The 27093-nt window shown below is 41.0% G+C and overlaps 2 protein-coding genes across 4 annotated transcripts in view; one reads left to right on the forward strand and one right to left on the reverse strand.

Annotated features, from left to right (window-relative positions):
* Positions 1-7835: 7835 nt before the first annotated feature.
* Positions 7836-26276, reverse strand: MFAP3 (microfibril associated protein 3). 2 transcript variants are annotated; one of them, XM_003981364.5, is made up of 3 exons: positions 26141-26276; positions 14418-14881; positions 7836-12166 (listed from the first exon to the last, which is right to left on the reverse strand). In XM_003981364.5, the coding sequence occupies exons 2-3, from the start codon at positions 14710-14712 to the stop codon at positions 11373-11375; spliced, it is 1089 nt and encodes a 362-aa protein (XP_003981413.1). In that variant the 5' UTR covers positions 14713-14881; positions 26141-26276; the 3' UTR covers positions 7836-11372. The 2 variants fall into 2 exon arrangements, with proteins under 2 accessions (XP_003981413.1, XP_044892452.1); XM_045036517.1 differs by lacking the exon at positions 26141-26276 and adding an exon at positions 18410-18495.
* The window catches only part of FAM114A2 (family with sequence similarity 114 member A2), a 32744-nt gene continuing 31853 nt past the window's right edge, over positions 26203-27093 (forward strand). The window contains exon 1 of one of the 2 annotated variants that reach the window (XM_011285908.3): positions 26203-26274. The gene's annotated coding sequence lies outside the window, so the exon portion shown is untranslated. Of the gene's footprint in view, positions 26275-26647; positions 26785-27093 lie in introns of those variants that run through there. The other variant, XM_011285913.4, reaches the window with a different exon arrangement.

A 27093-nucleotide genomic window follows, 5' to 3' on the forward strand; every position in this document is an offset into this window, starting at 1 on the left:
GAAGGGATAACATTTCTGGAAGGGTGTATAAAATACTGCTAATATATGGGGAGTATTACCAGGAAGCAGGGTGTGGGAAACAAAGAAAAGATACCTTTTTTTTTTTTAACTAAAAGGCTTCTATACTGTTCATATTTTAAAATAATATGCATGCATTAAACTTATCATTTAAACCACAGTTATTTGAAAATAATAAGAAAAATAGACAGTGTGTGACTTGTTATTAACACCCTCGGGGTCTGCAAAGAGAGCATAAAGAAACCAAGCAAGCAGATTTCTGCACTGATGCTCAGAAATGAAGACAACGTTGGCTCTTAGCAGAATTTATACTGCTACATACAAGCTCAGGTTAATAACATGCTCAGAATAGATAGACCAGGGATAGCAGCACAGCATACATGCGAAACAGAGTCGGCCAAGCTGTTAGAGGAAAGATATTCCAGAGCACAAATGTTGGACAGATGGATGGTGCAAGATGCTTCCCAAAATGTTACTAAGTCTCAAAAGGATCCAGAAAAGTATAGCATGTAGCATGAGTTCTTAATTCATAAGAGGTCTCTTTTTTTTTCCAGAAGGAAGCACTCACACTCAAATTCTTTCTCCTGTTTTATTGGGCTAATGAGTGAGCCATCTGGTATTAAGCTATTAAGAGTGATCTTAATATTTACTGACTGCTTTCTGTGTGCCAGGCATTTTAGCCATCACAGCCATTCCTTGAGGCAGGGTTTTCACAAATAGGTAAAGTGATGCCCAAAGGAGTTGAGTAACTTAAGGTCACTTGGTGAGTAGGTGGTGGGGACCCCTTTGGACCTCCTGCCCTCTAAGTTTTGTGCAGCTCAGCATTCCCGTGGATGGAGGGCATCACCTTATTCTGGAGGAGAGGAAACTAAGGTCCATAGTAGGGAACAGAATTCCCCAAGGCCAGGGTACAGGTAGAGGCTGAGACAGGCCTGGACTCAGGCGTTTATTCCCAGCACATGTTCATCCATCATCACAAACTTCTCCTTAGGCCTTAGGTAGATAGCAGATATTTCAGACAATGTTGAACGGAATTCAACTGGTCTCTTATATGAACGATATTTTAATAGGCTTCCAACAATGAGGTTCCTTTCTGAAACTTGCACCTTCCAAACCTGAATATCTACCTCTTGATTTTTGCACTATACCTATGACCCTGAACACCAACTGCTAATTCCATGGTTTGTGGAAGGTGGATTACTGTGGCACCACGCTATTTTAACTTCGTCTGAACCAAAAATATGTGTGAAAGTACAAATGGGTTTAGTGGTTACTTAATTTTCTTATAACACATATTTTGAAGGGTAATGTTGACCAGGTTTAAAAACACTTAATTTGTTTTTAGAAGGAAGACTCGAATTCCTAGCCTGGGCCTGTGGGAGGAGGGACCTACAACCGGGCCCATAGGACTCACTCTGCAGCATTATCAGAAGCGATGCTGGTGTTCTTTTGTCTGCTCAAATGCACTTTGGCTCTCACCATTCACAGCCCCTACACCTGTTTCCCCATCTTCCAGCAACACTCTTGCCCTGAGCAACTTCTTTGTAGGAATCCCCTTAAAGACCCTTTCTTTGGGGGAGGGGGGTGCTTTCTAAGCACCAGGGGAAGAGTTTGAGACTCCTGTCCTACTTGTACTTACTTGATCACCGTCATCTTCCCCATCAGACTGTGGGCTCTGGGAAGGCAGGGACCACATTTATCTTGTTTATCACCCTGTGGTGATAGTCCCCAGTAACCAAGTTGCTGGTGCTAGATGTTGATTAAATCAGTGACAGAAGAGACAAAACCCTTGCAATACAAGAGATCTCAGAAAGCATAATAGTTCTACATTTCTGTGATTTTGGAGTATATCACTATTTTATATCCAAATATAATAATATAAGCTTATAATGATGTCCCCAAGTTAGTGACAAAAAAGGCTCTGTTTAGTGTGCTTGCTGGAGAAAGTGGCACTGAAATTCATTTGAAGACTATTTCCATTAAAACAGTCAAATTGAAAAAAGTCTTCTTACAATGGGAGCATTAACTATCTTAAAAAAAACCAAAACACTTAGCAAAATACCTATTGATGCCAGATAAACAAAGTATTACTCTACTTTGAATTAATGTAAGCTGTATTTATGAATTTTTATATTACAAATGGGTACATTTCATTTTCCCCCATCTTACGCAGTCCCCAGGAGATTCACGGGTAATAAAACAAATGAATTTCTTTCTCCATTAGGCTGTCATTGCCACGTTCACATGGCTCCTTGCCCATACACTCCAACATTTTTCTCATAATAAGTGGTAAGGCCTTCAGCTTTCTCATTTATCTTAACCACCTCCTTTGTGTTTTAGGAGAGACAAGTAGTATAATACCTTCAATCTATATCTGGGAAGGAGGTAAGTTGAGTCAAAGATGCCAAATGATTTAACTTCACATAATCATTTAGTATTCACCCATCCATCTTTATCAAGGATGCAACAAATATTTAGTGATTGCCAACTTGGTGCCAAGCTCTGTTTTAGTTGCTGGAAGTATGATAGGAAAGAATATACGTAAGGTCCCTGTTTTCATGTAATGGAAACTCTAGATGGAGGAAATAGATGATAGACAAGTAAACAAAGAAATGAAAAAAATTAATATCAAATAGTGCTGTAGACTGAATGTTTGTATCCTCCAAAATTCATGTGTTGAAAACCTACCCCCTAACGTGATCATACTAGAAGGTATAGCTTAGGGGAGATGATTAGGTCGTGAAAGTGAAGCCGTCATGAATGGAATTAGTACCCTTATAAAAGAGGCCCCAGAGAGGTCTGTCACCCCTTTCCACCTCGTAAGGACACCGCAAGAAGGCAACCATCTGTAAACAAGAAAGTGTGTTCTCACCAGACACCCAATCTGCTGGCACCTTGATCGCAGACTTCCCAGCCCCCAGAACTGTGAGAATTCCTGTTGTCTAATCCACCCAGATTATGGTATTCTGAGACAAACAATGATAAACACTGTGATGAAAATGAGAGTTATGTAACCCCAACTCTAACCCTAGCCCTGGGTGCATCTACTGTTACGGGGTCAGGGAGGCCTCTCTGAAATGGGGACAAATGAGCTGAGATCTGAATACCAAGAAGAAGCCAGTGAAGGGACCATGTGGGGGAAGATCATTGTAGGTGGAAGGAACAACAGGATCAGAGGTTTGAGGTGGGAGCAAGCTTCGTGTGTTTGAGCGAGGAGGTCAGGATGGATGGGGTGTAATGAGTGAGTTGGAGAGTAGTAAGTGCTCAGCCCAGACACATAGGAAAGACCTACCTCATACCAGGTCTATAGGCCATGGTAAGGAGTTTGGATTCTTTTCTAGAATTTTCTTCTAGTGATGGGAAACACAGTAAAATATAAGAGGATGACATGGTGTAATTTATGCTTTTGAAAGCTTATTCTGGTTGCAGTGTGGAGAATGAATGGCCTGGGGAAAAGAGTAGAAGCAGGGAGTTCAGAGGGGCCCCAAATAGCACAGGCCAGAGTTGATAGTGTCTTGCACTAGGGTGGTGTCAATGGAAGTAGAGAGTAGTGGGTGGATTGGATATATGTTTTCTGAAGTGACACAACAGAACTTGCTGATCTACTCGATATGAAGAGTAAGGCAAATTGAGTCAAGGATGACACAGGTTTTTGGCTTGAGCAAATGAGTAGATGGTGCCATTTGCTGAGAGAAGATGGTGGGGGTAGAAACTGATGTATTCTTTTGTTATCAGGGCAGGGAATCAAAAAATCTGTTTTGAGCATATTAATTTTGAGATGCCTTTTAGAGATGCCTGGCCAAGTGGAGATGCCAAGTAGGGAGGTGTTAGATCCATGAGTCTGGAAGAGAGCATTGAGAGCTGAAAATAACCATTTGGGAGTCACCAGTGTGAAGATGGCATTTAAAACTTTGAAAGTGGGTGATGCCACCAAAAAGTGTTGGAGAAGGGGCAGGCACATCTCCCAAGCCCTCATCCCTGAGTCCCAAGCTGACCAATGGTCATGGTCAAACACCATAACACAAGAGTTTCACCCCTCCTGTTGCATTAAATTAAACATTTACTGTCTCTTCTACATGAAAGGTGTTACCCTAGGGAATAGGGGCTACAAAGATTGGTGACTAATACATGATGCCATCTCTCAAGTTGCTCACAAACTGGCAAGGAAAGAGTAACTATAATATAAAGGGAAGGATATGTTAGTGTATCTCTAAGGGAGTGGAAGGGTCCTTAAATGATAAAGGAGACAGATTGGGAGCAGATTACGGAGGGTCAAGAAATTGGATTTGTTTTCTGCTTAGATGATAGGACATCAGTAAAGATTTCTGAGTTCCACGATCATATTAATCCATTTCCTTCCCATCCTTGACTCCTTCACCCTTCTGCTTCTAGCCCAAATCTCACCCCAACCACAAAGTGCTGCCCGTCCTCCACTACCACTGACTTTTCATCTTTAGCTCTTTTGCATTTCTTACCTGGTGCTAATCCATTTAGCAATTGATGACACACTCTCTTTTGGGTGGTTTATTGTAGAAACATCTGACCTTTCTACTGATCTTTAAATTACTTCTCAATGGGATCTATGACTTAGATCCATAGTTTCTTGCTCAGGGATAGGAACATAGTAAGTCCTCAATCAATGCCTATTTTTTTAAGTGTCACTTCTTTAGGGAATTCTTCTCTGACCTCTGATTAGATCAGGCTTCTCAGTTCTAGGCTCTCATGGAATCGTTTGCTAGCACACTTCCCAGTTTTTAATTATATACCCTATGTGTAACTATTTGAATAGTTTCTGTCTTCCCATGGGCTGAACTTCCCAAGAGCAGGGATCGTCTCTGATTTTGTTTCTGGTAGTGTCCCTACTTTGTGTGCAACAAACATTTGTTGAAAAATTGAAGAGGCATGGCCTTTTGTGCCCAAGGGGTCACGGAGTTTGAGTAGAGTAGCCTCAGGCTTGGTCCAACTGTCTGCCTGCAGTTTCTGAAAGAGCGGAGATTCACAGAGCAAAACTGCTGCACAGAGGGAGTTTCTACTGATGAACTTCCCTTCTGCTTAGGGACAAACTATTTCCCAGGGGGTGGCTCTTCTATTGGAAGGAGGCCCCTCGAAGGCTGATGTATCATCACTTAGGGCACTTGAGTCCTGCCTCTTGCGCGGCTGAGCAGGAGGCAAAGCAGAGTTCCCAACTGTCAGGAAGAATAAGCATGCTGGCAGTGGCCACATATCTTCCAGGCAGATGGAGCGACATATGTATATTTACATATATATTTCCTAATCAATAGGTTCCAGCGAAAACATGAAAACTCAAGAACATGATTGGAATTTAAGGAACTCTGAAGGAGTTTGATTCCTTAAAGAAAATTAGCACAGTCGTTTTTTTGTTTGTTTTTGTTTTTGTTTTGTTTTGTTTTTAGCTGCAGATGACTTCAGGACAAAATAGTGCTATTGAATGATCAAACATTTCTCCCTAAATATGTAAAATCTCCTCTTCCAAATTAGGTACTTCTAGCATTTCTTCATTAAAAAATGCATTTCTGGGACCAGCCAAAACAGGCTTTGAAATCTAATCATATTTCTGGCCCCTGCCTTCTCTCTCTCTCACCTCACCAGCCACACAGGCCGGCCTATTTCTTCTCTTTCTCTAATAGGCCAACCTTGTTCCCTAGGACCTTTGTCCTTGCTTGTTCCTTTAGTTGGAATGCCTCTTCCACTAACCTTTGAATGTCTGGATCCTCATCAGTCGGGTCCCAGCCCAATGCCTTCTTTGGAGAGGGTTCTCTGACTCTGATTAAAGATACCACTTGCCAGTCACTATCATTGTGGTGTCTCTGGCCCCTGGAGGCGCTTGCAAATAGCAGGTAGTTTCAGTTAACATGTTAATGAATAACTAGATTAAGACAATTATGCCTCAGTAGAATCTTATAACTTGTCTGCCTGCCATTTGAGCCATGTGTATTGGAGACAATATAAGTGATGGCTTGAAGGTTTAGACTAAGATTTACTGCTTCTGATTCTTGCTTTGTTGATGCATGTGAATATCTTCAAGGAACATGGCTTGCAACTTTATCCACTACAGAACCACATCTTGTTCCTGTAATTCATGGGAAGGTGACCTTGCCGCACATTACCAGCTGCCTACAGCTTCCATTCTTACCCTCCTTTCTTAGTAATAGAACCCTTTAAGGCAATGTATCCAGTTAAAAAAAATACACATATGCATCTCCCCAGGTTTTCTGACAGTTATGACAGGTAGCCATGTAGTCCAGATCTGGCAGCTGAGTAACAGGAGTCAGGTGAGGAGGCTTCAGGAAAGCTGTCATCTTGATAAAAAGGTAGACTCACTGCTATGTGTCTTTGCCCTTTGCCCTTCTAACCTTCCCCCTGCCTGCAATATAGACATGTTACTGAAGGTGAAGGAGCTGTCCTGTGTAGCAGGTGTTGTCAGTGTTCCATCCATAACCCCTTGACACTCAACATTCTTATATTCAACAGGATATTAGGTCTTTGCTCAAGTTCTTTGCCTCCTGAAAGCTCCTGTGACTCTACTGAGGGCTTTTGCTGGTTATAGGATCATGCCAGCCTGTGTGTGGCAGGTTGAAAGTGCCAGTTAGTGAACTTGGGAATAGCCCTCAATGACAGGTAGGAGCTGGTGCATACGTATCTGAGCTTCTTGGCTTTCAGGTGGGAGCTTTGAGGCATGAACTACATACACTGGGGGCAGACAGAACTCCCTGAAGTCCCCAGTGGGACTTAACACCACTTGCCCAAATCAGTAACCCACTCATTAATGCACCCTGGATTGGCTTTCTTTTCCCTGTCTCACTTCCCTACTCTCCTACCTTCTTGGGATCACCTTCCAAATAAACTACTTGCAGATGAATCCTGGTCTGAGGCCCTCCTGGGAACCCAATCCAAGACATCTTATGACCATGTGGATGAAAGCCACATGCTAAGGGTGAAGAGGAATCTAAAACTAGCCTGAGTCCTTAATGCTGGACTTGAGCCTTGGAATGACTTCGTCTGGACTTGTTATTTGAGAATAATAAACCTCTTATTTGGGTAAGCCACCACAACTGGTTTTCTATGGCATGCAGCCACATGTTAACTGTGACTGAGAGAGAACTGGAGGAATTTTTAGTTGAGTCTAAATGTAACCAGTCATGGCTACTAACAAGGCTGACACTCTGGATGCATGATTATTGGCCCCTTACACTCTATGGCAGGTTACAGCTAGCACAGTGTTTGCTTACATGTTGCTTTATTTAATCCTCATGTTACTTTTGTGAGCTAGGTATCGACAACTCCAATTCTTAAGTCCAGAGAGGCCAAATCACATTGTTACATGGCTAGTGGTGGTATCAGCACTCTAAGTCCAGTGACCTTTTGCCATGGGGAGGTAGGAACTAGGTTTTCATTCTAAGAGTGACAGATCTGTGGTATTTAGGTAGTGAGTCGACCTTTACCTTTTCCCTTTGCCTGTCTCCTGAGATCCTGTGCTTTTCTGTCATCACCTTTCACTCCCATGGGACTGCGGGCATTTGCCTGTACCAGAGGTACCCCTCCCACGTGCCAAATCTCACCAGACCTTACATATTAATCATGTTTTCCAAAACGTGCTAAACTCTCTTTAGGTCTTTGCTCAAGCTCTTGTCTTTGTCAGGAATGCTTTATCTCAGAAGTGAACAATTGCTACAGTTGGTCTGGTAACTGCATCTTCATGTAACTGTGGGCAAGACACCCATCTCAATATGGCCCATAGTATCAAAAACATGTAGATGCATATTAAGTATTTGTAAAATTAAAATGCAGAGCCATGGTAGAATCCAAGTTGAATTCATTTTGACTCCTGTTTAAAATCATTAACATCAAGTTCCATCACACATAAAAATGAAGATCATGATAGAAGATTTCAGACAAATGAAATAACAGTCCGTTGAACATTTAATAAATTATATTCAAGCATGACTTTTTTTAAAGAAAGGACAAAATTATAATGTAAGTATTTATTAAAATGGTAACCATTCAAACATCATCTGAACCATACGAAATAATATGCACTTTTATGAAATGTTGAGAACATTGAGAAGCTAGGAGTTTATGTATAAACATGAGCATTTTCAAAATTCCCGACTTACATGAGAAAAGGCTGTGTTCTCTTACTGGTGACTCAGGAATTATGATATACTTGTGTGAGAAGTGCTGGTGTGTGGAGACAAGGCTAGCACCCATGACCGGCTGTGCTCTGGAAAACAAGCATGCCATGCTCCCGTGACACTCTGGGACAAGGGAGACAGAGTCTGATCTAGGGTGAAACTACATGCAGGGAGGACATGGAGGGGACTGCACCAGGGGTTCACTGAGGCTGGAGGACCACACAGAAAGCAGCGTGCTTTGACTTCAAAATGCATGCTAAGCGAGGCAAAGAAGCCAGGAACCTTTTCACCATTCCAGATCAGCAACTCCTAAGGTATTTATATCAAGGTAATTGGTAGTAAATATAAGTGCTCACTGATTCTGAATCAAGAGTTTAACTATCAAAACAGATTCAACTTTGAGGATAGGCTAAAACTCAACGGGGGTATCAACTCAAAAGATGCCTGTCTGGTTTCAGCTGGCAAAGAATCTATAAAAATGTTGACATATCTATTTTTGGTAAATTTATTTCACAAAGCCATCCTGTCATTTCATAAGGACAGTAAGGTAAGTCACAATACAAAATTTATAAGTGAGATGAGAGAACTATTTAAATACATTTGCTGAGTAAAGACATTTTCACTAACCATAAAATCCAGTGAAACAAAAGATTAATTACACCACAGTTGTTGTCAAAAGACTTTTAGACTGTAGTTTAAGTTCAAAAGGTTAAGGATTTTATAAAAACAGAACATGAGACTATTAATTATATATGAAGAGTATTTGATTAGATACAGAAAATATTAATGTGTCGTTTTCTTCCTCTTGGAAACTAGCTTTAGAAAAACTCCAATTAAATTCTGACTGCTGTAATTCTTTACCACTGGCACCATAATCTGGAATATCCAAAGTGATCCAATTACTTTGGCCACCAAATTAAATCACCACTGTGTTTCTAAAATAATCTTACCAGAACAAACTGGAGTAGCCTATACCTAATTGTTATATAGTATTTGTGTAAACATATCGATTTTTTTCATTATTTGTTATATTTTTCCAAAGTCCTGTTTCCCAGGGCTGTGACCATTAAATATGTCTATGGTTCCAGACACTCATGTCCATCATGAGAACAGGTGGTGGGATAAATCCATTCTCTTTTTAACATGAGTCTAGATGACTGCAAAGTCGCTATACTGGGATGGGGCTGGAGGTACTATCTGAAGATCGGAGGGATGTTCAGGGAACAGACCTCAGACAAGGGACTTTTAGCATTTTTAATTTCTCAAAAGAAACAGCCTGGGAAGGCAAAAAGTGTTCTATAATCTAGAGTACGGTGAGGAGCCCTTGCTCTCACAGCCAAATGTATGAAAACAGCATTCCTTAAAGACATGCAGGTTTGCGAGCCAAGGCAAGCTTTGGCTAAATGATTGGTAGCTTTTGTTTGGCTCTGGAGGTTTCCATGGAAACAGCCTGAGAGACAGAAAAGGCAGCATTATCATCTTTATCCGTAATGCCATCTGATAAAACTACACATTGATTCATTCACGCTATCCAGAAGAGATGTATTACTTCCGATAAGCCTGGACAAAGGGAGGTATGAGTTCTATCTGGTTACGCTCTCTATCTCCTCGCTTTCCTCCATACGAAACCTTAAATTAAAATCCTGATAAAACCTCCTCTGAACATTTCCCTCAGGAACCTCTAGTTCAAGGAATGCTTCGATAATCAGAAGCCAAATGAAGACACATGAAGCACCAAATGGAGCTCCACAGCCAAGTTCTTAAAAATCATATGACACCAAGCTTCCTGTAGCTGAGGAAATTATTCTGAAGAGTATTTACAATTCTATTGTATCAGGCCTCAGCCAGGCAAGAAATACGGTCTTAAGTGTTCATTATACACAGCTGAATCAGGTGGCCCCATCCATAATTTTTCTCCCTCTTTATATCTAGATCATTTGTGTGTTTGTATATATCTATACACTGGTACCTATATCTATGGCTACATATTTAATATACTCACAGATACCACACACCATTATCTAATCTTATTTCAGGTTAGTGCTTCTCAGAAAGACCACAAAAGCAGTCCTAGCTCAGAATTCTGTATCTGAAATACACAAAAATAAAAACATCAACAATATTAAAAAACAAACCAAACAAGGAGGCATGCAGCCTTTAGCACCATATTTACGATCAAGGAGGGCAAGAGTGTTGACAGAAGTCTCAAGAGGAACCCAGCTCTGAGTTTCCCCCTGGAATGGGATCCCAAATACAGAACCCTATTACAGAGTCCAGAACTTTCAAAAATGGAAAGCCTGAGAAATTCTATGAACAGAAATGTCAAAATCCATGACTTACCAGAAATAGAGGATAGGTGATCTGATGTTGTTCCTTATTCTAAAAGCACTGAAGACATTATTCCTTAAGAACAAATTGCTCACTTTTGGAGATCAGTTGGGAAATCACTGCCAGCTCAATAAACTAAATGCTGCTTCGATAAGTTAAAAAGACATGCTACACTCCCCAAAAGGACCAATGTACTCATGGAAAGTAGTTTATTAATGAGCAGTTAGCTCCCTAATATCTGTGTAATACAGACATGGGTGACACTAAAGAGATTCAACCTAGCACATACAATTGCACACTCCACATGGTGAAATATCTGAAAAACACCCAGACCTCTATGCGCCATGGCATCGGTGTGGGAATCTAAATCACAAAATAAAGTCTGAGCTTGGTCCTTTCCATAAAAAGGACTTAAAGTCTAGGGAAGGGTTTATTTAGAGATGTGCTGATAATTCTGTTGGTTTAAAGGGGACAGGTAAGAAGTTACAAATGACTTTAGATACCTAATGCAAATCCCTCGTCTTATTGGTGGGAAAACTGAGGCCTCAAGATAAGTGTCAGCTCTAACCGCTGGATGAAGCATGACCAGAAGAGAAGCCATGGAACTTTTAGTGTGGTACTTTCTCCATTTTGTTTCTCTCTCAGGCTCCTTTAAATCTTAACACGTGTCACTTAATCAAGCTCCAGAAACATGACTAAGAAATAGATATGAAAAACACAGAAAATTTTACAAAGATTTTGGCAATAGTTCACATTCTGATGTGCTTAATATTAACAAGAGGGAAAACCCCAGTCATCTTTTGGTAAAAATGTTACTTCCTGCATGAAACAAGTTCCTCTTGTGAGAGCAGTTTTCGTAGGTACTGGGATAGCTCACAGCTGATGGCTTTCATATGTCCCATCTTTGGAGTAAGAGTTCAATTCGGCAGATCCTGTATCATCAGGTGGGCTGAAATGACTGCTATCTTGGGAATCTGTATCAATACTTTTGGTTTCTGACTGAAGGTGGACAGAAACCTGAACTGCTATTTCCTGGCCTTGTTCATTCAGAGAACCGTCATCCGAGTCTCCTCCCGGTGAATTACTCCGGCCCATCTCTGGGTTAATGACATAGATGCCACCTTGAGCGTTCAAGGCAGGTCTCTCTTTAATTCTTTCTCCCATGTCATCAGGGTCATCCACTCGCACGGCCTCGAACATCTCCTCAACGAAGGCCCGACAGTTTAGAATAAGGGGCGGAAGAGGGACGCTTCTTGCCAGCTCTTCGATATAACGGGCAAACTCCATGGTCTTAAATTGTGTGACTTTGGCGAGCTCCAGAGTTTTGGCTGACGTGATGATGGGGATGCGCTTTGCAATCTCAAAGGCCTTCTGCAGCTTCTCGGCCCCTTCAGTTCTGAAGAATTCGTTGATGGCCTTCTCTGTCTTACGAAGATGGCTGCTCATCATGCACAGCCGCGTGACGTTCAAGATGAGGGTGATGGTAAAGGCAATGAGGCAAACAACCATGTAGTAGACACTCATGTCTCCTGAGGTGAAGATAACGCGCAGGGTGACGGAGTAGGAGGCACGAATTGGAGAGGCGGTGAAACACGTGTAGAGCCCTCGGTCATCGAAGGCTACGCTGGTGATATTCAGGAAGTTATCAGAAACCAACCATTTTCCACCTGATAACCCAACAGACACAAAAAAATTACAGCATAAAGAATATTACTGCTAAATATGCCGACCACCTTACCAATACTCCGTCTCTTCATGAGAGTGCCTTAACTCAAGTCTTCTATTAGGTTCTGCTACTTGTATGCATCACATAAGAAAGGGCAGACTTTTATGTCCACAGTAGGAATTTAAACAGCCCGGAACTTAAAAAAGGGAATCAAAGTCTTCCTTCCTGACATGAATGGCACATCAATTAGTAAGCACTCTGGATTATGCCCATTTTTATTGTCATCAAAATTTACCTAAATTCTATAGTTACATTTAGGAGCCATCACTACACTAACACACACAAAAAAGAAATATGTAGCTATGAATATATTCATTATTCCACAAGCTGCTGTTCTACGAACTTGGGAGCTATGAGAAGGATATCCTATGAATCCAAAGTATGATGAAGTACATACACTCCATTCATCAGCCACTGTACTACGACCACAATGTAAACTCTCCAGCTTACTTGCTGATAATAGCTCAAGATTTATGAACCTTATACTAGACTGACATGCTCTTTAAACTCCTCTCACTAGAGATTCATAAAACTTAATAAAATTTTCCAGGGCTGTTACTGAAAGCATCAATGATAGATGCTGGTGGTTTTCAAAGTAAAGGCAAAACAGGAAAATGAAACTGCCATTCCACTCGGCTGGTCTCCTGCTAACCTAGGCTTTGTTTATGCATTCAGGCTGTAATGATCACACTGACTGAATAATTCAAATCTCACACGCGTTTGGTCTGGATCCTAGAGCCAAAGGAAATAACAGTCTAGACGAATGGGTCCATATGTGAAACCCTAAATCATGTTCAAAATACACATTCTGGGCACCACTCTAGAGATCCCGATTCAATAGATCTACATTCTTCAGAAGCTGATTAAAAATGTTCTGTTCTAACAGTTCAAACTCTTCAATCCCTTGGTGGCCAGTTATTCAGTTTATAGAAAGTTAAAATGTTTAGCGTAGACTTTAAAAGAAAACACCATCTGTCTCTTCTTCCATTTTCCATTCTAATATGAATAAGCAAATATCCTTTATATTCCAAGAGGTGAGAGTAGCTTTCTAGCAAAAAAGACAAGGGCCTTTTCTGAAAGTGTAGCTTGTGAGTATCCCAGAATTTAATCTTTATCCCATTGATTTTCATGGTGATTTCTTTTTGAGGTACTTGAATGCAAGTAGTCTTTAAAAAGATCTTTCCAGTAGAATACCAGTTAAGGAAATAGTGCTCTAAGATGTGTTCACAGGTTTACTAACAGCACAATCAAATAAAAACCTGTCAAAAATTACACCTTGGTCGATTATGCTGTTTGGGCGATTTTTAAGACTGAGAGGCAAAAAATACAAGAGAAGTTCTCCTGTTTTCAAATAAATTAAGGTATAGCATGAAAAAAATTGAGCTGGAAGGGCTTACAGAGCTCCTCCTCAGTGCCCTTCTAATTCTCAGAGGGACTTTATGTTTTATGCACAGAGCTATAATCTTTAAAAAAAAAAACATCCTGGATTTTCTCTAAAATATTTAGTAACTCATTTCCAAACAAAATTTTAAAATTTATGACAAACTTACTTAAGCTTAGCCAACCCCCTTCCTGTTGTATGCACATAGGGTTACCACACTGTATTGTGCACAAAACAGTGTAGGTCAACGGGGTTGTGCGGTGCGTAGCCTGTACAGCTGTCTACAGCAGCCCTGATGTAGTCTACCTTCAATGAATAAGGAAACCAGCTCAGCAAGAGGAGAGACAATAGCTCCTTGTCATCAAGTGAACACCTTAGAAAAAAAATTTTTTTAATGTTTATTTATTTATGAGAGTGTGCGCATGTGAGCATGAGCGGGGGAGGGGCAGAGAGAGAGGGAGACGCAGAATCTGAGGCAGGTTCCAAGGTCTGAGCTATCAGCACAGAGCTGGACGTGGGGCTTGAACTCATGAACTATGAGATCATGACCTGAGCCAAGTCGGACACTCAACCAACTGAGCCACCCACGTGCTCCACATGTGAACACCTTTTAAATTTACAACTATTCTTTCTTCTTCTGGTTAAGCAATTATAATTATTTTGCTTTCTCTGATACCTATCAGAAATACTCCAGGCCTTCCAAAAGTTTTAACTATTCCCTTGGCACCTCATCATTGAGCTTTCTTTGTGGAACATGTCATACAACCAAGAAGACAGAAGTAACAGGAAATGAGTAACCTTGATTAGTTACCTCTGCCTCTGCCATCCAGTTGCTGTCCTTTTGAGTTGTACCAACGGACATCTTCATAGTGGTCGACTGTGAGAAGACACTCAATTGAAACACTAGTTCCCTCTTTGGCTATGATAACATCGTCTCCTGAGTGGGAACCTGCTGAGAGTTCAAAGCTTGGAGGAAATGATGAATTGAAAGAGCTATGATTTGCTCCCAGTGGGGCCATTTGGTTGAAGCCTACATCTTCCAAAACAAAAGCTGCTGGCACAATAACAGTCGCCACTAAAGTGAATAAACAACAATGTGGCTTCATGGAAAAATGGGAGAAAATCTTGTTTAGATTTGGAGAACTCAAAAGCTTCTATACTATAACAAGAGCACGGTGGGTAATTTATGGCTTGGTATTGGAGTTTTCCAAAAAAGTGGGAGATTCCGCTGTATTTTGAAATCTTCAAGATTAAAAGATGTGAGTGGAGACCAACCTAAAAGAAAGCCAGATATAAAGTTTAGCCAACAAAGACTCACAACAGGGTGAAATTCTATGTTCTAGAAAAGAAGAGATGTGAAATTGATTAGAATAATTGGCACTGACATCAGGGAGCAAAACAGAAAGAACACCCACCTAAAAATCTCAGAGAGACAGTAGAAAAAAGCACTGAATTAGGAAATGGCAGGCAGACCTAGATTCTGGTCCTAGCTTTGCTACTAACAAGCAGTAAGACCTTGGCAAGTAGTATTCTCCCTCAGCCGTTTTCTCATCCGTCAAATCAAAGACTAGATGAGACCTCTCTAAAGACTCTTCTAGTTCTGAAAGGCCGTGATTCTATTTCACTCTGACAAATCTTAGGCAACAGGGAGCCAATGAAAGCTAAAATATTTAGCTTAATGATCTTTTATTTCAACCTGCGTCATTACCATCTGTTGTTATATCAATAATGTAAATCAACTGGTACATTATAATCATGAGCCTGGAGCTCAAAATTTGAGCAATCCAAGTACATAAAATATTAGCTTTAAATAATGCAGGGATACTTAAGGTAGTTTTTTCGTTTGTTTCAATATTAGAAAGAAAACCATACTACTACATACACAGTTATCGACTTCTGAGGCTTTAGGATCTCCCTCTTGAGCAAGAATGTTAGACAAAAGAATTTTCCATTAATAGTTTCTTTGATATCAAGAGACAAAATACAGCATATTTAACAGTTTGTGAGAATACCAAGTTTTAGCTCAAAGTCTGCCAAATAAGCTAAGGGAGGAATTGACATCTTAAATATCTACTTGGTAGAAATGCAAATATAAAGTACAGGGAAAGATTGCCAGACAAACAAAATACCATGAACAAAGAACAAAATATCCCAGTCTAAGAGTTTATGTGATTATGATCATCTTCCTGTTAATCTGGTTCCTCTTTTAAATCAATGACTCTCAAAGAAAAATTTCAACTTCTATTTCTTTAAAAGACAGGATGAAATGCCTAGCTTTATTTCTTACAAAGGCCCAAAATAATTAGTTTTGGAAATGACTCCCCTTTATACTTACACAAAGGCTGCTTGATCACAGAACATAAAAAGCAATGGATCATTGTATTTAGCCATTAAACTCCTCAAAGTCTGAATCATAGTAAGTTGTAAATGTCATTTAATTTTCATTAGCCCTTGAAAGGTTGGCTGAATAATAATAATTTTCTAAATCTTGCTATATCTTTAACATTTAAGAACGGACTATTTAGAGTAAAACGAAGGACTTCAGACTTTGCTATATATAGATTGAACACGTGTTTACTTCTATTTCCTTCCCAAACACAAGTAAAATGACACTAAAGGAAACACCTTGGGCATTGGAGGGGATTTTGGAAATTATGTGATTTAATCCATTCATGTCAGTGACGTGCTCCTTTAGGCTATCCTATATGTTAGCAGGAGAATCCTGGTCTCTAGTGGGACAGAGTGGTGAGTAGAAACAATGGAAATCACATTTATTGAGTGACTGTCATAAGCCAGGCAGTGTGCTGGGCCCTGACGTGTGAGCTCCCAAGCTCTTTTTCAGTACAATACATACAACAACCAGTGGACATGATTTTTGTCCTTTATTCTAGATGATGGGTTCTCAATGGTGATAGGAAATGACTGTGCTGAAAAAGTGCTCCAGTCTTCCCTAGGACTGTCATCAAGAGTTCCTGTGACTGCATCCAAGTCAGCATTTTCCCAATTTCATTCCTTTCTTCTACTGGCCATTTCCAAGATGGTTTTTTTTTTCAACATCAGTATACAAAATTATTATTATTATTTATGCTTTTTCTTCAAGTCAACTCATTATTTTGCTTTCATACATTTTTAAATTATTTTTTAAATTTTTTATTTAAATTCTAGTTACTATATGGTGTAATAATGGCTTCAGGAGTAGAACCCAGTGATTCAGCACTAACATACAACACCCAGTGCTCATCCCAACAAGTGCCCTCCTTAATGCCCATCACACATTTAGCCCATCCCCCCACCCAACACCCCTCCAGCAACCCTGTTTGTTCTTTGTATTTAAGAGTCTCTTATGGTTTGCTTCCCTCTGTTTTTATCTTATTTTTCCTTCCCTTCTCCTATGCTCATCTGTTTTGTTTCTTAAATCCTGCATATGATTAAATCATTTATTTTAAAAGGAGAGTCTATATCACATCTGTAAGTAAAAGTAACTGTACACATAAACGTGATGAAAACAAAGCAGTGTTATTAACTGCTGTCTGCTAAAGGCTCTGAGCCAGAGGCCTCCTCTCTTTGTCAGGAAAAACAAAACAAAACAAATATAACACCCACAACTCCACTTCATTCTAATACTACCTCATTTCTTATCCAGCCATCCTCCTCCTCTTTCCCACTGGTTCCACCACTGAGTTCAGAACCACAATTTTAGTCTAGAGGTATACATTTTCATCTATTCTCTTGCATCCATGGAGCACTTTCTATGTATTACAGACACCACCTCTGACTTCATGGAGCTCAGTCTGGCAGGGGACATAGACACTAATTACATACAAAATATGGTAAATGCTGCCCAAGAGAAAGTACAGGATGCTACAGAAGTACCCAATGTGGGGAGCTAACCTTGTCACGGAAAGCCTTCTTGAGAAAGTGAGGTGTGCAACAGTACGTGAGGGATAAATAGGGATTGTGAATGGAAGAGAAGTGTCCTAGTAAAGGGACAGGGAAAAAGCAGAGGGATCACTGGTTAGGAGGTGTTCAGGAGAAAGAGCTACAGGTGGTGTAATGATAAAGGGTGGACAGTGTGCTGGGTCAGCTTCCTGATTCGGGAAGCAGTCTGGGCCAACAGCAAAACTGGAGGTGGACTTTGGGAACTGGAATAGGAGCCTGAAGTGAGTGAAGAAGACCAGTGTCCAAGATGAAGGGATCAAATAGCCTGGAAGCTCAAGAGTGGGGTAGATCACCTGTAGGAAAGGTCATGTCCGCCCAGGATCCAGGCAGCTAGAGTAGAAGACACTGGAACCAGAAGAAAATGGATTCCCTCTCTCTACGGAGATGCAGCAGCTTTGTTAGAATAAATAGCCTCTATATGGAGGGCTGTGGGGCAAGCGGTGTCCTGGCAGTGTTATTGCTGTGTGGAATCCCTTCATGCAGCTTCCCTGGGTCTCCTCTCCAGTGCTGGCTCTCCATTCCACATGAATCCAGAGTATGTCTGGACGCAGGGTGGCTTTCCCCCAAGCCCCTGTAGCTCTCACCATTACACTACTCACCGGCTTTGGTATGCGCTGCTTGTATTGCTAGGGAGTCCACCCCATCTCACCTATGAGTCAGTTCCTTAAGCAAAGGACTATATTTTTATTGCTATACCTCAAAACTAGCACATGTTCAATAAATATTTACTCATGGAGATTAGTTTAAACTTGATAGTGCGCGATGTATATTTGTAAATTGAAGAATGTTATGCAACAGGGATAATTATTCAAACTGACGTGCATTTACTAGCCCTTATTATATTCTGAGACAGCCGATACTAACAATGTCCAGAGAACTTGAGAGGCATAGTGCCTAAAGGCAGTCCTTAAGTCAACCCCAACTCCCAAAGTCTTCATCGCCATCTTGTCCTAGGAGATAATAGTAGGGATAAAAGATTATAAGCCCACAGTATCTAAGCCAGGTTGACTACTAATATCCACAGAGCTTGTTAAAAATATAGATTCCTGGGTCCCGCCCCAGACCTAGTAAGAACCTCTGGACTTGGAACTTGGAATTTATGGTGTCTAATTAGCTCCCTGGATGATCTTGAGGCAGAGGATCCATGGACTGGCATCCAGAGACTAGGACTACACTTCCTTATTTCCTCTACGACAGCATTGCCTAATGGTGCTGCAGGCTGTTTGAACACTTCCAATAAGAGAGAACTATTACTCACTTTCTATTCTGGACTTAGGTTACCCTGGATCAACATAATTGCAGGCTTCTGAGAAAGGCAGGATAACAGAGAGAAGTTCAGAGAGCAGTCTCTAGAGCCAGATTTCCTGGATTTGAATCCTGATGGACTCTAACCAGCCCTGCAACTTTTGTAAATGACCTAATCTCTCTGTGCCCCAGTGCCCTCATCTTTAAAATAGGGAAAATAAGAGTACCTGTTCTTATTGGACTATTGTGAGGCTTGAAGAAAATAGTATATATAAAGCAGAGTCTGGTAGTAGTAATTACTAAATAACCTCTAGTTAATTTTTTTTTAAAGTTTATTTATTTATTTTGAGAGTCAGACAGTGTGCAAGTGGGCAGGGCAGAGAAAGAGGAAGAATCCTAAACAGGCTCCACGCTGTCAGCACAGAGCCCCATGCTGGGCTTGAACTCAGGAAACTGCGAGATCAGGACCTGAGCCGAAATCAAGAGTCAGACGCTTAACCATCTGGAGCTACCCAGGCGCCCCTCTAGTTATTATTACCGATTGTCCTTTCAGATACTGTGCTAAAATCTACAGCTGATGGTAAAATCATTATTTAAGATAAATGAAACACTTCTACTCAGAATACTATGCAACCATTTAAAAATCTTGGAGAGGCGGGGCGCCTGGGTGGCTCAGCCTGTTGAGTGTCCCTCTGTTTTCTGTTCAGGTCATGATCCTGCAGTTCGTGAGTTTGAGCCCCACATGGGGCTCGCTGCTGTCAGCCTGTCAGCGTAGAGCCCACTTTGGACCCTCTGTCCTCCTCTCTGCCCCTCCCCCACTTACGCTCTCCCAAAAATAAATATTAGAAAAAATAAAAAAAAATAAAAATGTTGGAGAGGGGAAACATTATTATGTAATTTCAATCTGTAACTTTAAATTTCACATTTTTCTTCTGCTCATGGCAAATACTATTCTGCAATAATATGGCTCAAACAGGCACTGTAAACTGAACTTGGAGTCCAGCCAAGATACATTACATTGTTTTTATGCACTCTGAGTTTGTGGCCAAGAATCTTGGTTGTGATGTGCCTAGCTTACCCTTCCCTTTCGTGAGACCTACCTCTATGTTCTGGGGCCCTGGAGGAAGTCAACCCTTCGGCTGACTAACTAACGAGAAGCTTTGATCTTGGAATTTAGAATTGAGACACAGTGGCCGGGTTAGGGCCAATGTGAGGAAGAGAAGGGGTTGAGGCAGTCCAGTTTGGGCCAAATACAAAGAAAAGCAGAGAGACAGGACAACAGGGATGGAGAAAGAGAGAGATGGGGGAGTGGGGGGTGGGGGGTAGTGGAGGGGGAGGGGAAGGAGAGCAGAGGGGAAGAGAAAGAGACTGACTGAAGTGCTGCTCTGGCTTCTGACAAAATTCTGCTTCCTTCCTCCAATGTGACTTTTTTTTTTTTTAAAGAAATAAACATCTTTATTCAGTTTCTTTCAAAATTAAATCCACAAAAATTAAGACTGAGTGTAAAAACAAGAAAGGAAATGGAGAAATGGTTAAGTAGGAGAAAAAAGATTAAATTCAGCAAAAGTGATTAAAGTGTGGCTGTGGCTACCTGGTAATCCTCATTGTGGATTTCCACCTCCTCTCCTCTTTGTACACCTGAGTGCAGTGCTCCAGCTGCCCATGTGGCCAAGATTTATGGTTCTGTTCTGTACAGACACAACCATTTGCCTTTACTAGAAGTTTCAAGAAACCTACAAGACAGGGTTTAGAAAAACACTACGAACACCCTTAAACTGCCCTTAGGTCAAAGTCAAAGGTGGCAGAAGTAGCCTGGTACGCTGATTTTGTGCCAGGAGAGCAATATGTCTGGTCAATAAAGGCAGACTCAGCCCAGGCACTTCGTGCTCCTACCATGGACATCCCGAACACAAAGTACTTCTAGTCTGAGCTACTCAAAGACACAACCCATTTGCAAATAAGATGCTGTTGAGCATCTGGGAGAGAAAAAAGTGGCAAAGGTATGGATGGGTCCAAGACGGTGACAGAAGCAGAAAAAAGTAAAGGAACAAATCACCCTTAGGATCAGAATAACTCTTCATATTAAATTTCCTTTTACTTGTGTCAGAATCAGTCTGCTACTTTCAAAAAAAATTACATTGACTATGACCATGCTACTCATTCTGGTGCATTTTCAAACAGCTAAATCACAGGCCCATCATGTGCAAGATGAAATACTGGGTACTGCAAGGGATGTCCAGGAATTTACGAACTAGTTTTGGGACTTCCCATAATAGTATCATACTTGCTATTTCATTTTTTTTTAATTAAAAAAAATTTTTTTAATGTTTATTGGGGGGGAGGGGCAGAGAGAGAGGGAGACACAGAATCCGAAGCAAGTTCCAGGCCCTGAGCTGTCAGCACAAAGGCCGACGTGGGGCTCAAACTCATGAACCCGTGAGACCATGACCTGAGCTTAAGTTGGAGGCTTAACTGAGTGAACCACCCAGGTGCCCATGTCTACTATTTCTTAATGCTGCAGCTGACATTTGGAGGCTAAGAGGAGAGTTCAAAAAGGAAAATCAAAGTGCCACCTTCTTACAGTTAAAAAGGCCTATGCTATGCTTGTGGGTGAAGTCACTTGGTAGAATGTTTTATTACCTTCCTTCAGCATTAGTAAGAATAATAGAAAAGTGATACTCAAATTTAATCTAACTCCTTTTTCATCTTTTAGATACAGTAAAACATCAGCTTTTCTAGGATCATGAATAATCAGAAATTTAGATGATTTTACCTGACAGAACCATTCTCAATATGGCTATATCATAAGAAAGAAAGAAAGAAAAGAAAAGAAAGCGTTTAAGCTGTCATGACTAACAGATTGCCTTGTTGCTTTTTCTGCCAGCTTCTGAGAGAAGAAATATTTCCATCCTGCTCCAATTCTCAACAGGAGTAAATAAGGAAATAATGTGGCTGATTTCCGTTCTCGTGGCTCAATATTAAGTTGGCTGAAGAAACTGCTATTTGTACAAATAGTTCTGAGATAACACAAAGCAGGGAAACACTGATGCCCAGATGGTATTGATTTTAAGTATACGGAGATATTAATGCTTTATTCTCCATAATTAAATGTGCTCTAGCTTGTATTTACAGCTCATCCACTCTTCTCTGCCTGCACTGTTACACTTGAAAAATGGAGAAGTTCCCCATGCCTGGCACACAATGGTCAAAGTGGCATTCCAAATTGGCAAGGGGGAGAAAAAGCAAATGAAGAATAGATTTTTAGCACTCTTCCATCCTTTGCAAAAAACAAACATAAAAAACAGAGATCTGAAACATAGAAAGGTTAGTAATATTCAAACAGAAATCACCATTGTGAGGGTCATTTTCTGAAAAGTTCCTAATTCAAATGGCCCTTATGCTCCCAAGGATATCTTAGTGCCATCACACACCTCATAGCTAGCATTTGGGCACTCAGCTCAAACTTCAGCGTATTTTCTGGCCCACTGAAAAACACCGTCCTCTGTACTTATTGGAGCTTTGCTTTAAACCCACAATTATTTTCTGTAACTGTGACTTACATCCTTCTGCCATAAGCATTTGCTGAGCTACTGGATGCAAATGGCAAAGATCAATGTCAGGGGCCTAGAGTTACGATCTCCTTACCCAATTTTTTTTTCTATAGTCCAAAAAATCAAAGTCCATATAACTAAAATAGAACTTCTCATTCTCGCCCTTACATCTACTTGTGCAGCGTATACCCATTTTAGATGATAGCCACACGATATAATCCTTTCAATTTTGCAAGATCAAAGTTATAAGATCATCATGGCTCCTTGGTAAGAAGCATGGACTGACCTGCCTGATCTTATCCCTGGATGAAGCCATGGCTTGAGAGGCCATAGTTTTCACATCTACAAGGTTATTTTAAGAGTAATGACCTCATACAGTAGTTGTGAATGAATGTGGGTATATTATAAATACATGCCATTGATATTATTTTTCCACTTCCTAGGCGTTTTTCAATTAAATCATACGGTGTCCCACCCAAGGTCACAGTCCTTTTACCTTACCTGGGTACCACACTATTCTTTTAATTTCTAAATGGGTCTCATTAACTCCAACCCTACCCCAAACACTGCTCCTCTCAGAACTGGTCCTGAACACACATCCAAGAAAGTCAAGATGATTTAAAAATCTATTGATTTTCCACTGCCCAAAAGATAAACTTCAAATGTTGGTCAGGCATCCGTAATTCTCCAGGAGGTTTCAGGAGGCAGAACAGAAGTTGCTGGATGGAGCCCAATAGTGCCTGTGTGCAGAATAATTGTTTGCTGAAGGAATGAATGGATCTAGAAGTCTGTTTTTTAGTTACACCTCTGTCACCAATCAGCTATGATCTATAGTGGTCTGTTTCCTCATCTAGAGGCTGATTATCACTATCATTCCCTTCTTTGCTTAAATCCTATAATCTTCCCAGCTTCTTGTCATGGCTCAAAGCCTTAACTATACTTGTTTTACTCTCCAATGTCTCCAAATAACTTTTTATTTTAAAGGTCTGGTTCTATATTGTTAAAGATTCCTACGTATTTTTTCTTTTTGATACTGTTGTAAATAAAATTGTTTTCTTAATGTAAAAAAAAAAAAGTTCTGGTTCTAATTGTCCCCTTTGCTTAAAATTTCCTGCCCCTCCCCAACAATATCTTCCTGCGGAAATTCCACCCTCTACAGTATCCGACTCCAATTTCACCTTATTCAAGAAGCCCTCTCACTTAAATTGTCACCATTACCCTCTTAATTTTGGATGAATTCTTTTGATCTGTAAGTCACCTACACACTGAGAGTATTCAATTGTAAGACATATCAGTTTCCTTCTTCTATCAGATATGTATCTATCCAAAAGACTGTAAGCTTAAAGATGAGAGTCTAAAAACTTTCTCAGCCTTTGACATAGCATGGGATTCAACATTTTGAATTCCGATGCCTGATCAACTTGGCGGTCAGGAAGGTACTTGCTACAAATTTCTTACTGACTTTCCAGAGTCCTAGACTTACGTTAAGTGACTTACTAAGTCACTTTTCCGTATGTACACCTCCAATTCCATGCAATTGCTACTGCCACAGAAAATCAGAGGAAACTACCTATTTTACACTTCTTTGGTTTTGTTTTTTTGTTTGTTTTTTGGTCTCAGACTCTGGGAAGCATTAATGGAGATTTTTGAAGATATGGAAATACAGCTTTTAAAATCTTAGTGGGGGAAACACTCTAGAGTGGATTTGGTCTTTAACTGGTTTTCCCAAACTGCGTTGACAACTTACATCAACTTAATCTGTGGTGCTTGTTAAAGATGAAGATTTGTTGGTCCCACTCAGATTTACTGATTTGGCATCTCTAAGGGCAAGGCCCGAGCATCTGCTTTTTAATGTGCATGTAGTTTTAATGACTTACAAATCAAGCCCATATTTCCTTTGATTGTTCTAACAATATTGCAATCCAGTGATTCTCAAAGTGTGGTACAAGGGCCTCTGGGGTTCCTAAAACTTCTCCAAAATGATTTTCATAATAATACTAGGATCTTATTTCCCTTTACATTCTCATTCTCATCCAATATGGTGCGATTGTCCAGAGGCTACATGATGAGTGCTATGACAAAAGAATGAACGCAGAAGGAGATATGAGAATCTAGCTATCTTCTATGAAGATATTAAAAAGAGCTGTAAAAATGTAAAGCAATGGCATTCTTAATGATTTTTTGTTTTGGAAAATATTGTTCATAGAAATACTATTTATTTTAACACATAACACATTTTTTTAAATATATTTTTGCAAGTTGTCTTGATATCTAAAACGGTGAATATTGATAGATACAACACACACACAAACTCCTTGTTCTTAGTAAGTTTTAAAAGTGTAAAGGGATCCTGAGACCAGAAAGTTTGAAAGCTGCTGCTAAAATTATCAGTGGCAGCATTTAAAATTTTTTTAAAATGTTTGTTCATTTTTGAGAGAGAGTGCATGCGTGAGGAAAGGGCAGAGAGAGAGAGAGAGAGAGAGAGAGAGAGAGAGAGAGAGAGAGACAGAGAACCCCAATCAGCTCCAGGCTCTGAGCTGTCAGCACAGAGTTCGACGTGGGGCTTGAACCCACAGACTGTGAGATCATGACCTCAGCCGAAGTCGGCTGCCTAACCAACTGAGCCACCCAGGCGGCCCCCACCACTTTTTTTTTTGGCAGCAACATTTTAAGCGTAAGATTAAAGACATGGTTAAGTGACTTACCAATTCACTTTCGTACTTAAACCCCAAATTCCATGCAATTTCTATTGCCACAGAAAATCAGAGGAAACTACCTATTTTATACTTCTATGGGTTTTTTGTTTGTTTTTTGGAATAGGCATTTTTAACAAGCTACCAGGTGATAGCAATGCCCTTAAGTTTAAAGAACTACCATCAAAAGCAAAGGAATCTGAATGGTTTCAGGAAGTGACAATTATTATATATGGACATTGAGATGTTAATTCTGAAGGCAACAAGATGGAAGCTGGAAGACCGGTTGTTAAAAAGACCACATCCCTTCACCTTTCTGGGACTTAATTTTTCACATCTATACAATGAAGGTGTCTATAATGCTTTTCTGGCTTTTAGTCCGAGTTTCATGCATCCTCCCTGCTCAAAGACAACGGAAGAGATGTATCTTTCTGATGGTCAGTTATAATCTTAAAGTCATAAATCAGAGCATATCACTCTTCTGCATAGAAACCTTCAATTGTTTCCAAATGTTCTCCAAATAAAAGTCAAACTCCTTGTACTGGCTCATAGACACTACAAGATTTGGCTCATTCAAGTCTCTGGCCTCATTTTCCTTCCTCTTTTTTTGGGCCCGTAACAGTAGCCTTTTTTCTTTTCCTTGACCTTTTTAAGTTTGTTACCACTATAAGGCCTTTGCACTTGCTATTCCTTCTGCCTCAAATGCTCTCGAGATCTTCATAAGGATTACTCCCTTTGTTCCATCACATTATGCTGTTTAATTTTCTTTAAAGTACTCACAACCATCTTTTTATTTACTATTTTAGATATGAGTGTTGCTTGTTGACTTGTTTAAGGTCGGCCTCGCTCCAGAATGTCAACTACTAGGGGGCAGGGCCATAGTCGGCTTGAAATCCAGTGTGTCCCAGGCCCCCAGGGTGGTACCTGGCAGGTAGCTTATGCTCAGTAAACATACGATGGCTGAACTCCCGCAGCTCAGGCCTGGCGTTCAAAAGACGGCGGACATCCTAGCCCCCTTCACGTCGGACCCCGACCCACCGGCTCAAACCCATGCCTCAGCACCTCCAGTACCTCCGTCGCACGACCCCGACCGAGCCTTCACTTACCAGACTGGCACTCAGCTTGTTCCTGCCCGAGCGGTGGCTTGACCCGGAAGTGCTCTCGAGCAGGCGGGACCAACTCCGCGCTGAGAGACTACTTCCGGGGCAGCAGGAGCAGCTTTTCGGCAGCCGTGGTCCGGGTGAGGGTGGCTGGGGAGTGGGTGTGGGTTTCTAGGGAGGAGGCAGGCGGGGTGCGGGGGTTGGGGGTTCGGGGCCGGGCGGTCTAGGTGGCTGGGTAGGGGCAGGAGGTGGCCTGGGGCTGGGCGGCCGACCCTCCCACGGCTGGACGCGGAGCCTATAAAGCGCTTTGGTTGTTGAAGCGCTACGTTTGTGTGCGGAACTCTTCGTCGTTTTCAGCGTCGGAGAAGTTGGGAGTGCTTGTTGATCCCAGAGCTCCGGTTTGGGATCTGGTCTTGTGTGTGCGAGCAAGTGAGGACGTCTGCTGTCTGTCCGTCTAGAGAAAGCTGTGTTAATAATGACAGTAATGATGCAACCACCGCCTCCGTCCTAATAGCAACTGTTACCTATGTGCCAGTCTCTGTTCCGAGAGCCCTTCGCGTACCCCGTGTGGAGGAACCTTTGTAGGAACCCTGCCAGGCAGGTGTTGTAGCCTGTGTTACTGTTGAGGAAACGGAGACGCAGCTAGCAAGGTGAACTGACTTTGTCGCAGTTACCGCCCCCCCACCCCCACCAAAGTTGGAAGAAAGTCTAATTCCGGAACCCGTACTTGTAGCTGCTAAGCTAAACCCTTTCCATTTTGGTAACTGTGCGGCTGGAAGTTTCCAGGGAAAATGGGGAGAGGTATATATCTATATATGTGTACATGTAAATGTGTACATTTATATTTTTAAGAAATATGAGTCAGCCATTTAATTTTACTTGCAATGTTTCAGCTCTTGGAGTCTTTTCACTCCACTTTTGAAAATAACACATTATAGGATGTTTGGAAAACTTACAAA

The sequence above is a fragment of the Felis catus genome, chromosome A1 (genome assembly GCF_018350175.1).
Source record: "Felis catus isolate Fca126 chromosome A1, F.catus_Fca126_mat1.0, whole genome shotgun sequence".
Taxonomy (NCBI): domain Eukaryota; kingdom Metazoa; phylum Chordata; class Mammalia; order Carnivora; family Felidae; genus Felis; species Felis catus.

Coding starts and splice junctions, on each gene's coding strand:
- MFAP3 (XM_003981364.5), bottom strand. CDS start 14,712: ATGAAGCCACATTGTTGTTTATTCACTTTAGTGGCGACTGTTATTGTG. Junction 12,167..14,417: donor ACTGGATGGCAGAGGCAGAG/GTAACTAATCAA, acceptor TTGGGTTATCAG/GTGGAAAATGGTTGGTTTCT.